The sequence below is a fragment of the Squalius cephalus genome (assembly GCF_949319135.1).
Source record: "Squalius cephalus genome assembly, chromosome: 4".
Lineage (NCBI taxonomy): Eukaryota > Metazoa > Chordata > Actinopteri > Cypriniformes > Leuciscidae > Squalius > Squalius cephalus.
Window position 1 is genome coordinate 34,764,135 of NC_137125.1, and position 14,790 is coordinate 34,778,924.

A 14,790-nucleotide genomic window follows, 5' to 3' on the forward strand; every position below is an offset into this window, starting at 1 on the left:
TGTGAACGGTTTATATATCCGATATGCATGTAAAATTGGAAGTTAATTGAAAATGTGCTTGACATTTGCACAGCCGAGAAAAAGCAGCAGACGGACAATGTGGAAAGTAGGATTTTTCTTGCTCTTTAAAACTAAGCTGCAAAAACCCAGAACTGCCTTCGATTGACATCACAGCCATTTGATAATTGACGTACGACCGCCCACATTTCTGTACAAGCACATATTCTGTATTCAGAAACAGGCCCATTATCCAGAGAAAGATAACAAGGAGGAAGTTTGTCAATATTCAAACTTGCATTAAGATGAGTTACGTCAGGTATGAAGTCACTAATAGCAAATTACATTAGTTCTTGAGTCACGTAACTTTCAGTGGCCATCTATTTCTAAAGAATTTTCATGGGATTTACATCTTTCCCAAAGCAAATTTGATCTTGAATTCTTGATAAGATTTTTTGGTAACACTTTACAATAAGGTTAATTCGTTAACATTAGTTAATGTATTAACTAACATGATCTAACAATAAGCAGTACATTTGTTATTGTATTTATTATTCTTTGCTAATGTTAGTTAATAAAAATACAGCTGTTCATTGTTTGTTCATGTAAATTCACCGTGCATTAACTAATGTTAACTAATACAATCTTTGATTTAATAACGTATTAGTAAATGTTGTAATTAATATTAAGCTGAAGAAGTATTGTTCATTCTCAGTTCATGTTAACTAAGGTAGTTCATACATATTGAAACTAAAAAGCCTATTGTTGCCACAAATTTGTTTTCTGATAATGCATGCTCTGCCTGAAATATCATTGGTTTTTGTTATTGAAATGTTATCATGCTGTTGAAGTTATATGTAAAATTATGCTTTCCAAGTATTTATCTGATATACAGAATATAATCAGTTTAGTGTATGCAAACACCCACCCTCAATCAACTGTTTTTGTGTCCATGCAATTCGCATCCTGCTTGTAATATAACACTTTATTATGCACATGCACAATTTGAGAGGTAAGTCAATCATAAGAAGATATATTTATTTATATTTATCAAGTCAGTATTCTTTTCTACCCTACATACATTTCTAAGATGACTTTCTCAAGGGGTGTAAACACTGTGGGAAAACTGTTTGAACAGTCATTGTTTTGCAATTCAGTTTGCCAGATATTTCACACTTAAAGGTACAGTACCAAAAACATCCTCTAATAACATACAAAAACTTGTATGTAACTAGCCTGGCTAACGTCAGACCTCTTTCTCATTGAGACGTGGTCTGGGAACCACATGTTCATTTTCTCGTATTTGAGGCGTGGTTTACGAATGCCCAGAGCCGTTTATTGGGCGCTACGAACGTCTATCAAATGCGCCTGTACGTAGCTCATAGCCAATCGTTTCAATTATACCAGATGACGTATGTAGAGCGACAGAAATTCGACGAGGAAGACGACGATGGGTCAGAGATTTATATGTACACCAGAGTCCTGCACGGGTCCGATTTTGTAAATCCGCACCCACCCGTACCCGCAGTGCTTAAAACCGCACCCGACCCGTTTTCCGACAGCAGCACTAATTAAAATCTGCACCCGACACGCTTAAAACAGAACCGATACCCGACCCGCACCCGAAATAAAATCAGTTTAGACTATCACATTATAGACACACTTACAAAATGTTTATTGCCAGGTCATACAGAAGTTATTACATGACAATTAACACAAGGACAACTTCAGCCGAAGTTGTTAAAAGGCCGGTACATGAAGAACATGGCTAACGTTACCACAAAACTGAGTAGCCTTAACATTTTACCAATCGAACAGACGCGGCTAAAACATTATGCCACGCAATTTCGTCTAGCCTACATCTGACCATTTTGGGTTCAAACACGTCCTGCACACCACACATACTTAACAGTGTTAAATTTGAAAAATACTGTTCGAGAACTGCTTGGTTTGTTATTACCACAGTTTCTGCGTGCTTCCTCGGCGATGAAGTTCCCCATTTGCAGCTATCCAACACGAAAATGCATGCAGCCTTTCACAATATTTTCTTCAGATAACTCCAAATTTCTCCCACACACTGGCCTTGATTTTTGATGACGTATTGTCGACAACTTTACAATCTCCACTAGATATTCTTTTCTTCAACTCCTCAGCATTCATCTCGACGACTGCAAGCAGATCGCGCGCGCGGTTATGATGCATTTTTAAAAGTGAAAGTAGCCTAGGTAACGTTACAGATCCTGTGAGGGCGTGGCGCGTGGGCACAAATAAACAGATGTGGATTTGAAATTAATTTATCAACATGAAATACAGGCATATTTTTGTAGATGTGTTCCTAAAAATATGCATTTATACGTTTGCATGTGATTGTTTTAAACCCGTGTTTAGACCCGTGTTTCCCCCGTGTCCGACCCGACCCGCACCCGTATCTGACACAGTTGGATATTTTTCACCCGTTTGAGCAAAAATTTGCGGGTCACCCGTCGGGTACCCGAACCCGTGCAGGACTCTAGTGTACACGATGGCGTTCAGCGACTATTGCCGTTTGTGCTGCATCGAACTTCGCGTCTGCTGCCATGTTGGATCCATAGATATAAACAAACTGCTTCAGTGTGTCGCATAGACGTCGTCATCGTCTTGCTGCTCCTTCCCCGTTCTGTGATTGGTTCCCTTTTTGAGGGGAAAATCTGGTCCATGGTGTCCAGGCTGCCTAGCAGCGTGAATAAAACCGCGCTGTGCTCAAGGCAGCATGGGGAAACCCAGGCTAGTATGTAACTGGTATTTGGCTTGCATTGCACTAACAAAATCATATAGTAGTTTACTACAACTAACTTGGCACAGTGGGCAAACATATTTAGTGTTCTGTCAGCACTTGATGGAATGAAGAATCTCAGTGATTCACACACTTGAGAACATGAGTTTAAAAGCTGTATTAGCTCAGAGGTTCGAGCGGTAAGCCAATCAGCCACACGCCCCTAAGAGCCTGCAAAACAAATTAAGAGTTTGTCTGCTCACAGTTATTCACACAGACAGCGAATCCATTTAGTTTCGGCTGTTTGAACCACCTGAGGTGGAACGAGACAAAACATTAGGAGCTGATAGTTGCTGCTTTTTAATTTAGCAGCATAATGAACGTAACAGGCGTGAACCACCCAGCTTCCCCTCTTGAGTTCTTTGCCATTTCGTTTACTTTTATTAATTCAGTAATTTTCGAAAGACAAGAGGGAGGCAAGGATGAAATATTATTTGCATTTGTTACATTCGTAGATGAGTTACATTTCCAAATGAAAGTATAAGAAATGTTTCATACAGGACTAGATATGGTGCTTGTCCATGCCAAACTCATCTGCAATATATTAGGGTGTTTTGGATTGTTGCCAGGGTGTTGTGATGTAGTTGTTAAGGCATTCTTTTAAATGTGTTGCTATGTGGTTACAAGTTGTTCTGGGTGGTTTGCCAGGGCAATGTGTCAGTTATTTTATTCCATTCAAGTATTACACAGTTTCAACACTAAGATATAAGAACAAATCCATATACAATTATGTGAAAAAAGGACAATATTTTTTTTAATGAAACATTTATACATTCATTTTGAAGGGACAGTTCACCCAAAACTAAAAATTTCTGTCATCATTTACTCACTCGTCTTGTTCCAAACTGCATTTCTTCAGTGAAGATATAAGAAGTATAATTTAATAAAAGAAGATATTTTGAGATGTCTCAGTGGAAGTTAATGGCAACCATACCAACATATTTGTTGGTTTGGTTACCAATATTTTTCCAAATATCTTCTGTGTTGTCACACAGGTTTGGAATAATATGAGGGTAAATAAAAAAATAAAAGAAAAATTGGGGGGTGAATTATCCATTTAACAATGAGTAAAAACATGTTGTCAACTTGCTCCAAATAATATTTTAATCACCTCTTTTGGATTTAGTAGAATGTTGGTAAAACTTTATGTTAGTCCACGATAGTCCACTTTAGACATTCTACTAACTATAAGTAACTTTGTAACTACATGTCAAATAACTGTCAATAGAGTATTAGTAGACTGGATGCTTAATGTCTAATAACACTTTATTTTGATGGTCCAACAAAAGATATTCTACTGACTATAAGTAACTTGGCAACTACAAGTCAACTTATTCTACTAACCCGAACCCTAACACCTAACCAAAAACAGTCTACTGACAGTCTACAGTCTACTAATACTCTAATGAGAGTTAGTTGACATGTAGTTGCAAAGTAACTTATAGTTAGTAGAATGCCTAAAGTGGACTATCAAAATAAAGTGGAACCGAATGTAAAAAAAAAGAAAAAAAGAGCCAATTATTTAATTTAAATGGAAACAACATGTTGTTTTAATAGTAAAATGCTAGATATTTTTTTCAACACAGCAGATTGGTCTTTACAAATTAAGAAGAGAGGTTCCTCACAAGGGCTTCATCATATTGGGTGTCTGTGGCATTCAAAAAGTTTGAATCCCCATTGAATCCCACAGCAAGCACAAAGTGTTTGTAATTAGGTTTGAATAAAGCACAGAAATAACCAGATATTGTCAATGTTCATGTCCAGCTAGTGCAAATCAAAAGCTATTAATAAGCACAACTAATGAAGCTAGTATGAAGGTGTTCATCATATAGAGGGGAATAATCTTATTTCATGGACAGCGTAATATATAGACCTCTTTTTAATTAAGCCTCGCATTTGCGTATGGTGGACATAATAATTGCACATAACTCCATGTTTTCCGCTTCATGTGCTGTAGAGATAGCAGCGGTCTGCCCTGGGGTCTAGCACTAAGGCTTCGGCGGATACTTGAGCAGTCAACACTCTTCCAAAGATAGCTGGCATGCGCACACACATATTAAAATGCTGCTTTGTGATTCAACTAGCTCCCTTTCTGCCGTAAACTCCATTTAAATCAACCCATTAAAACTCCAAAGTGGAAGATTGATTTCTCCGATTCCTCCTTCCATCCACGCATAAACACGTTATCAGAGCTCACACTCGACTGCGTCTCAGCGGTTAGAGAGAACTCTTTGAACTGCCATGTTAAAGTTTTGAATTGCCATGTTTGACGTGCAAGTGAGACTGTGAAACTTAATAGCGATAGAGTGAGCTCATGTGACGTGTGTGTTTATTTCGAGTTGACTGCAACGAAGGTTATGACTGTCTATGTCCTGAAAACAGGAAGCATGAGTGAAAAAGAGGTTAGGATAACTGATTTGGACAAAAAGTCCAGCTCCCACTGGAAGAAGAGCCAAGCTCTGTTCCAAAACCTTGTGAGCAGCCTAACTAATAGGTAATAAGTAATAAGTAACTAATAGCTAACTAAGGCAATCCCAGAATGCTTTGCAGCAAGCAAAGTGAGAAAAAGAGAAAAAAGCCACTGCCCCATATAGCCTCACTTTTGCTTTGATTTACAATTGATTTCAATAGAGTTTGATCAATTAATTCCAATCCAGACACAAAAATGTTGTAAAATAGTCATCTTCTGGTTTTTTATTCACATTACTTTATGATCTAATTAAACTTTAATAATCAAAAGGGATCAATTGTACTCCACTAATTGAGATGACTGGGGAAAAGGTGTCCCTATCAACCTGAATTCACCCAATATACTTTCAGACATTCTGTGTTTGTTTATAATGTGGTAATCAAATGAATGCATAAAACAGCTTAATTAATCTTTTAAAACACAATCAAATGAAAATCAAATAATTCCTTTCATTTTTGGCAAACAAAGCGCGGCACTATAGAGGTAGGCTTAAAAAAAAATTGTAATAAACTTATTGTTATTACTTTGTACACGATACTATAGAAAAGTAATATATTTATTGACATAATATTTTGGTGGGTTGTAGTGAAAACCTTTGAGTTTCTGTGCAGTTATGACAATAGTTTTTATCAGTTGAAATGGTGACCATTTCTAGAGATGAAGTTAATGTAGAGCATCCTCATATAGTGTTGTTGTGGTTTAATATTCACAGACACTAGTCTGTATCTAGCGATTTACTAGTCTATACACTATTGATTTGACAGCCCTAGTTTTGATTTATCCATTCAAAATGTTGCCAAATTCCTTGACATTCCGCTTATACAGTCAATTCTATTTTTAAGACCGGATTCCGCGATTCCATTCTGTTCCGTTCCGTTCTGTTATAATAAATGCTCTTGCATTCTGAAATTAGGTATCTTAGGGTAGAATGAAATTTATGCTTTTAGAAGCAGTTTTGAGGAAAACAACGATTTCTGTGTGATATGGCCACTGCCCTTTGAACGGAGTGCGGAAATTGTTATCTATGAATTAAAAACCAAAACAAACAAACAAACAAAAAAACATATTTTGGCATTCTAGTAGGCATTTGAGACAACGGGGCTCCAAAAAGCGAAACAAAATCCCATCGATAAAGAGTAAATTGGTAATCACAGACAAAAGAGGGAAGAGGTTCTCGGGCCGTTAGCTGCACCAAAGGCTTTCTCATTACATGATAAACAAACCCCTAATGAGAGCTCATTTGCTGCATATTGCCCTTACTAAATGGCATCAGGGGTTGACATTTGGCTGTCTGTAACCTGCCGTGCCACTCTGCAGGGAAGACGCATGCAGCTCATAGCAAAAGTTCAACTGTACATGGCCTTGCCCTCTCTTTTTTATTCAGATCTATACTAGCATCACTGTGAATTTTAGTAAAAAAAAAAGTCATTAGTATCAGCAGTAAAATGGAGTGAATAAGAGCAGCTTAGAGCACAGATAGTGGCATCCATTATGTCTCCACGCTCACTTATCCAAGCATTAGAGCGTCTCATCTAAACACACTAGCATCCAATTTATTTGCTCTCATTATTTATTTTTTGCCTTCAAAAAGAATCATCTGCTTGAGAGCGGTCTAAACTGGAGCTCTTGAAGAGATGCAGTACACATTGATACTTATGGAGGACTCAATAAACTACTGAGTTCAAACCAAAGGGTGAAGGTTTGGCTAGTTAGAGTGGTCCTTTCTCCATACTACGCATTTGGATGAAATGCATTTTGTTACAGCAACAGATTTGTTATATATTTTTGTATTAACTAGATGTTTTACCAATGGCCAATTTATTGGATGGCTTGGTGTAAAATGGTCTTGTATATTTGACACTCACAGATCCGTTGTCAGATTCTCAATTGTTGTCAGCGCGTCATTTTCTTGTGGCTCAAAAAATGATGAGTCACGTGACATTTACAGCTTAGGTGACTGACTTGAACATGCAACATTTCTCACATTATCACAGTTTATTCGCAATAGTTTAGAAAATGGTAATACAATATGACAAGAACTCAGAGTTACAAAATCAGTTGATAGTTCACTGGTTTTGGCAATCTTTCTGTTAGACTGTCTCCCAAATGAATTAGGTTGAATAGCTGTCAGCTACCAATTACCAAGCACTGCTTAATTTTGTTCAGTCTGTGGTGTAAAAAGGTCTCATTAGCAATTAGAGAGAGAAAAAAAACACACTTAAGACTTAACACTCAAGAGACTTAACACATTGTTAGGTCAAAGTGTCTGAAATTTTGGTCCTAAATTTGTATACATTTTACTGGTAGTCCACTGTATAAAGAATTTTTGGATATAATATGTCACAGTTTACTTTATTTTGCTATCTTCACTTACATAAATTAACTTTAGTATCCTGCACCCACTAGTAAAAACATATAAAAACTTATATCTGGTGTCTGAATAATTTTTGGTTTTACTGTATCTAGTCAAAACCTGTACCATTTCTCAATAAGAACGGTTCCTGCTTCTCAACACCTAGAGGTGAGACAACAATATATAATTACGTACATTATGAGGAGTGCAGGAAGGTTAAAAGCGGGTCAGATTGGTTCATACAGCAGGTTTTCATGAGGTCGCTTGTGGTATAGTCCTTTTAACCTTTTTTCTGTCCCAGTAAAGATTTTCCCCCTGCTTCAATACTCATTAATTGCCCTCCTGCCAAGAATAGAAGCCATTACGAACGCCTAGAAATACCAGGGGGTCAGACAAAAGTCACAGTGAAACAAGACACACCTACTCTTCTGACACGTTAATAAACTTGCAAGAGAATCTACATTATTTATACTGTTATGTCACATTCTGCTCATCATTTACTCACCCTCATCTCTTTTCAAACTTGTATGACTGACTGACTGACTGACTTCTGTGGAGTACTTAAGGAGAATATTCAGACTTTTCCACTCCATACAATGAAAGTGAGCAAATAAATGACCTGATCTTCATTGCGTTTGAGTTCATCACCTGCCAAGATGCATTAATGTTTGGTTTTGAGACATGTGAGAACCAATGAAGTTTGATATAATTGCCATTTAACCTGATGCAAAGTGCCTTGATATTTGACTGTATGCAAGTGCAACTAAAAGTTCAATTAAGCAAAGTGAAAGATTTTTTAATTTTTAATTTTTTTTTGTCATTAATTAAGTTCGATGGATTTCAAATGGACTAATATTTATGACGTGTTACAATTTTTAAAGCCTCGGAAGACTATGAATCACAGTAAACATCTCCTTTTGTGTTCCATACAAGAAAGTAAGTCACATTTTTGGGGGTGAACAATTCCTTTCAATAAGCATTATTTAACGACAGCAACAATTTATTTTGGATTGTGCTTAATTAAGGATTTATACAATTCCTGATTTCCTCATTTTCAAGAGCCATTAACTGTTACGCTCATTAAGAAAGCTTCATTAGAAACCAACCCTCAATCTCTCTTGAAATTCATTCCCTAGTCTTGCTGTCTGCAAGATATACTTGAAAAAAAATCACAAGAAAATTCCCGCCCAGAAATCCATCTCTCTGCAATTAGCATTCTCCTCAAGAACTGCATGTGTACAGCTTCTGAGAAAATATGGGTCTTTAAGTATTTCTTGGAGGCCGGTCCTAATGAGAATAAATTCCAAAATAAAAATGCCTTTTTTTATGTTTAGAAAGATACGATACGAAGGGGTAAATTGAGTGAGAGTAAGATAGAGCAGAAGCCAGAGGCCATATTTAAGACGAATACTGCACACTCATGCAATCTACTGCTATGAAAGACCTGCATCCCAAAAGACAAGTCTAATTTTCACAGTTTGATATGCTGGGATAGAATTATAACTCAATCTTGTCTGAATGGAGACTTATTTAATTCTTTACATAAGGTCTTTCCTTCAATCTAAATCTCTCCCGATGAATCTTCAATTATCAAACGTAACCTACTGTGGAAGTGCACTCAACGAGTCTTCAAAAACCATTGTCTCGATTCTATGACAATGGGTTATGTATATGAATCTTTATTTAATGTGTGTTTAAGGTGTTTTTTTATGTTAACTGGTACTATTCACATGTTTCTCAGCATTACATAAGACTGCATTCATTAATTGCAGAAAAGGCAACCCCAGTATGCACAGCAACAACAGGTAAACTGTATAAACTGTGTTTAAGAGGATATTCGCCATGGCGGCCATTTTTACACAATTCTGCGTGTATAATTCCTTTGAGTCGTCTTGTGCTTAAATGGTTTAAAACCACTTGAAATGTTAAAATTGGCAAGACTTAAAAATGTGCAAATGATAAACTTTTGTGACAAAGCAACACTGTTCTGATTGGACCAGTGATACTTTCATCACGTTTGGTTCACCGGACAATCCATCTTGTCAAGCCCTGAACAACCTCAATGAAAAAAGCCACTCAAGATAGTGGAAAAGATGAGAGATTTGCTGATTATAAATACAAACTATTTTACCCAGGATTTTTTGTGTGTGTTCCATGTATAACTGATGCACCTAAATTCACTTATAAAATTTACTTCATGTAATAATCAAATAAGTAATCAAATGTAATAATTAAATCACTGAAATAAAAATTGTACTCAAACAAAAATGGCACATAATGTGGATTTAATTATGTTTCTACTCTAATTCATTGTTGACATACCTGTACAAACAGTGTCTGTAATAAAAACTTTAATGAACAGAATAAGTAACAGTATAATGAATATATAATTGTGTGCATATATTTAGCAAAAGAACTCCTGGAGTAATTAACTAATGAGCTATGGCATCTACAGTAATCTGTTACACCGCATTAAAGAGTGTCAAAAAAAAAGAAGAAAAGTGTGTGAATTTTGTGATCAAATTGAAAGAACTAGAAAGTTGAGTGTTATCCATCCATCCATCCATCCATCCATCCATCCATTTAAAATAAAGATAGTAATGGCTCAATTTAAAAAAAAAAAAAAAAAAAAAAAAAGGTCAGAAACAGCACAAAAAAGAAAAAAAGAAGGCAGCTATTTTGGATAAATATTTTCGGTTGCTAAAACTGAGGCATCACTATATTTATTTTGGTCCCACTTTATATTAAGTGGCGTTAAGTACTATGTCCTTACATAAAAAAATAAGTACAATGTACTTATTGTGTTCATGTTGTATTGTAAAACACTTTTGCTGCTATTGAGGTGTGATACGGGTAAGGTTGGGGACAGGTGTGGTGGATTGGGTAGGTTTAAGGTGTAAGGGAAGGGTCAACTGTGTAATTACAAATGTAATTACATAAATTAATTACAGCTGTAATTACATGCAGGAATTTTTAAAATGTAAGTACAATGTAAAAACATGTAGTTACACAATAAGTACATTGTATCAAATGATTAATTTCAATGTAAGTACATAGTACTTAAAGCCACTTAATATAAAGTGGGACCTTTATTTTTAATAGACTATAGTTTTATCATCTTAGCAACATGCTAACATCAATCACCCATGTGACGTGAGCAGCGCATGGAGAGCGTTCTAAATCAGGAAACTTTATTTGGAAAACAGCTAGCAATTTTTTTTAAGACTTGCTAGGACAAAAAAGTGAATGATCTGCAAGGAACTGTAGGGGTACTGTTTGTCTAGGGCAACTTGACCAGAGCCGATTGCAGTGAAGGATGTGAAACCACAGGTTAGGGCGCACCAAAGTCAACTTCTTTGCCACAGAACTCCCATAACACCACTATACCTCTAACTGGTCCATGGCATGACAGTCTTGCGGGGCACGATAGGCTATCGCATATCAACGGTCATGTGTGTGAAAACAAAACAGCAAAAAAGGGAACGGAATATACAGTGAAACAAAAGGATAAGGAGACAGAATATGAGAAATAATCTCTCTGCTGACACATGGCAAAGGCGGGTGAAGACTGAGGCCCGGGGCTGTTGTCTGAATGCCAAACAGCAGCCGTGTGCTGCAGAGCTGGTGCAGGGGATAATTCGGAATCACTGAGCACTGTAAACACAATAAATCAACCGCCCCACAACACACTGCTGATACACACCACTGACTCGCTGCATATTCAACAACACACACACATACACTGAGCAGTCTATTCACTCCACAGAGATGCAAGTCTAAAGCGAAGGCAAAGATTTAGAAAGAAAAAAGTAGTATTTGGATTTCTGGATTGAGAATGCTGTACAGACCCATTTTTATTTTTGTAACATGATGTAATTCTGATTGAAATAGAATATTTGAAAAGTAGGACGAGGCTTGATTATTAGGAAATTGATAAGGAACTGATTAGTTGGCAGAAGTGGGTGTTCCATCGCTGAATGAAAGTTTGCAGTGTGTTAAGTTTGTAAATCAACCAGTTCATAAATAAAATACATTTCTAATATTTACTGGTAGCTAATGATTCAATCATAGTGATTTTTTTTCCTTCAAAAATTCCCCCTTTGTAATCCACAGGAAAAAAACATCAATCATCATATACGTTTGTAGTAAATGCTGACAGAATTGTGGATGAGTTGTACAGTAACATCAGCTAGGAAAAAAAAAAGTTTCTTTCAGAAATAGTTATTACATGTTTAAATCATTGTTATTACAAAGACATTTTTTATTATTTGTTATGATATTCCCAGTAAAAAAATAATAAAACAAATGTATTAATAAAGAAAATTTAATGTTGACTAATAAACTGTTATAAGTATATTCAACCTTACTCGGATACATAGAGTACACACACGTAAAGCAATACATATATATATATATATAAAAAAAAAAAAAAAAAGTCAAGTCATTGAGCTGTGATGGTTGATTGATTGACAGGATGGGGCGAAAAAAAAAGAAAATAATTCAGTACCAGAAGTGGGAGTTCGGATTATATAAACAAACTCGAATTGTACTTCTGGTGACACATCTGCCCTCTTCCAAGCCTCCATGCCTAAACCCTTTACCTCTCAATCGCATGGTACGGGGTAAGTGAGTGTGCGAGGGGACGGGAAATAGAAGAGTCTCAAAGGGACGCTACAATGTCACCTTACAGCAGCTGCTGTTGTCATCACACTAATGCAGGCGCACTGACCCCTCGACCCTGCCAGTTAATGAGGGAGGAGGGGGCTCACGCAAGGACACAGAAACCACACGAAAACTCCCTTACCTGGAAATCTTTTTCTTCTAGTATCTCTTTCCTCCATCGCACCAGGAAGGCAGCGCACACGTACAAATGGAAATGAGAGAATCCTTCAGGCTCCGCCTGCGAACACAAAGATGAAAGTGTCATCAATTGTCACAACTGAAGGGGTCGTTATCGATTTGCATTCTGACATTTTCATTATGACAATTATATTTCATTATCACAATTATAAGCTCATTAAAATATGACCACAGTTTAACACAGCTTGGTTCAGTAAAATAAATTAAAAAAAACAAAACATAAAAAGTACATTGCTATTAAAGGAGAACTCGAGTCAATTTGAACATTGAGCTCATTTTTTTGTAAATTTGGAGTGCTGTCAGTACAGAGAACAACGACAAAAATCGGTGTTGCCTACACCGTGTTATCCTCTTTTTAAAATTTGCACCCTGTTGACTTAAATGGGGCAAGTTTTAAACCTGCTTTTAGCCTCTTAGCATCCTTGATATGTCATTACAAGTGCCCAGCCATGTGAGTGATTCCTTTAGAGTGAACACGAGTGAATCTGACTGCAGTAGATGTGAAAGATATGAATAAAAGTGATGTTATTTCAGCCAGCGCACATACCTGTATTTACATCCTGTTTTCGGCTGAAGTCCACAGTAGTCGATTGTCGAGTTCACGCGCATAGGTTTAGTACGTACGATCATGCGCGTGAACTCGACAATCGACTACTGTGGACTTCAGCCGAAAACAGGATGTAAATACAGGTATGTGCGCTGGCTGAAATAACATCATTTTTATTCATATCTTGCACATCTACTGCAGTCAGATTCACCGTGTTCACTCTGAAGGAATCACTCACATTGGCTGGGCACTTGTAATGACACATCAAGGATGTTAAGAGGCTAAAAGCAGGTTTAAAACTTGCCCCATTTAAGTCAACAGGGTGCAAATTTTAAAAAGAGGATAACACGGTGTAGGCAACACCGATTTTTGTCGTTGTTCTCTGTATTGACAGCACTCCAAATGTACAAAAAAATGACCGGAGTTCTCCTTTAACAGTGCACTAAATAAATTAATGTTACCAATAATATAACCCAAACTGGGGTTCACCCTGTAAACAACTGTGAATAAATAAGTTAATTTTGTAACTTTCGGTGATATTTGGTGTTAAACGATGTTATATTAGCATAATTGTGATAATATTATAGTTATTAACATTTTAAAGTCTTTCCCATTTTTATATTTTCAATTTCAATTTTAAATTGAATTATTAATGTTTTTTTAATGTCTATAGAGATTTTATTAATTTTTATGCATTTCATTTTAATTTATTTTAGTACATCGTTAAATCAGTGAAAAATAATAAATGAAACTAGCTTAAAATGTTTTTTTTGTTTTTTTCAGATAGTATTATTATTATTATTATTTTTTTCAATTAACAGAAATATACATTTTTAATGGTTTTAGTTTTAGTTTCAGTCAGCTATACTAAACCTGATTAAAAATAATTACATTTTTAATTAATTTCCTTCCATTCCACTGTGGTCCATTAAGCAGCAACAACACTTTCTATGATAAGTCCCCCAAAAAAAGCACATGGTTATAGGAACTCAAAAAGAAGACTAAGCAATGATTGAATCATTGATAGCAATTAAATGGCTAGTTGATACTGAAATAATAAAATAAAAATAGTTTTGCAAATTTGCACATCTCTAATACTGATGAACATAGAAAGAAGCCAGAGTTTATGACAATTTTCATTATTAAGAGTTCGAGAAAAAATCCTCTATTTAGTTTGACCTTTCATTTTACTCACCAATTATTTAATACCCTCATTTAGGTTTCTTGACACATTTCCTGACGGTGCAGAAGGAAAAAAAAACCCACAAAAAACAATGAAATTAAAGGGCAGGCTGAAACAAGATGAGCCTTTGTGTGAAGGCCTAGTGGGAATAATAATAGTAACCCTTTTAACAAGAACTTGTGTCTGCTGAATGGGACAAGGACTGGTGCGCGTTATCCTCCTCAAACACCTTGTACTGTGATAACCCTGTTGAACCAATCTATTCTTCATCTGAATATGAACATACCATCATAGAAAAGAGCTGTAGTCAAAGCAGGAGCGCGTGACAGCAAGTCATCTGTCAACACTTGAAAGCGAAATTGATGCAAAAATCACAGCCAATCAGAACATGTGACGTTGAAACACGATATTGGACCAATGGGTGGGATTACACAGTATGGTGCCACATAAACTAAAACAAGAAACAGTATCTCAAAAGAAAATTGAGTTGTTGTGTTTTCCCCCAATATCATTTGTTTGCTTTATCACATCGTACCTACACTGTAAAATTGTTGTAAAAATGCTACTG

General features: G+C 36.2%; 1 protein-coding gene across 3 annotated transcripts in view; it reads right to left on the bottom strand.

The window, feature by feature from the left end:
- The window catches only part of tbc1d22a (TBC1 domain family, member 22a), a 157,261-nt gene that overhangs the window by 7,853 nt on the left and 134,618 nt on the right, over positions 1-14,790 (bottom strand). For all 3 annotated transcript variants that reach the window (XM_079868899.1, XM_079868897.1, XM_079868898.1), the window contains one exon: positions 12,437-12,532. In XM_079868899.1, the coding sequence (XP_079725025.1) occupies positions 12,437-12,532 (96 nt within the window). The remainder of the gene's footprint in view (positions 1-12,436; positions 12,533-14,790) is intronic.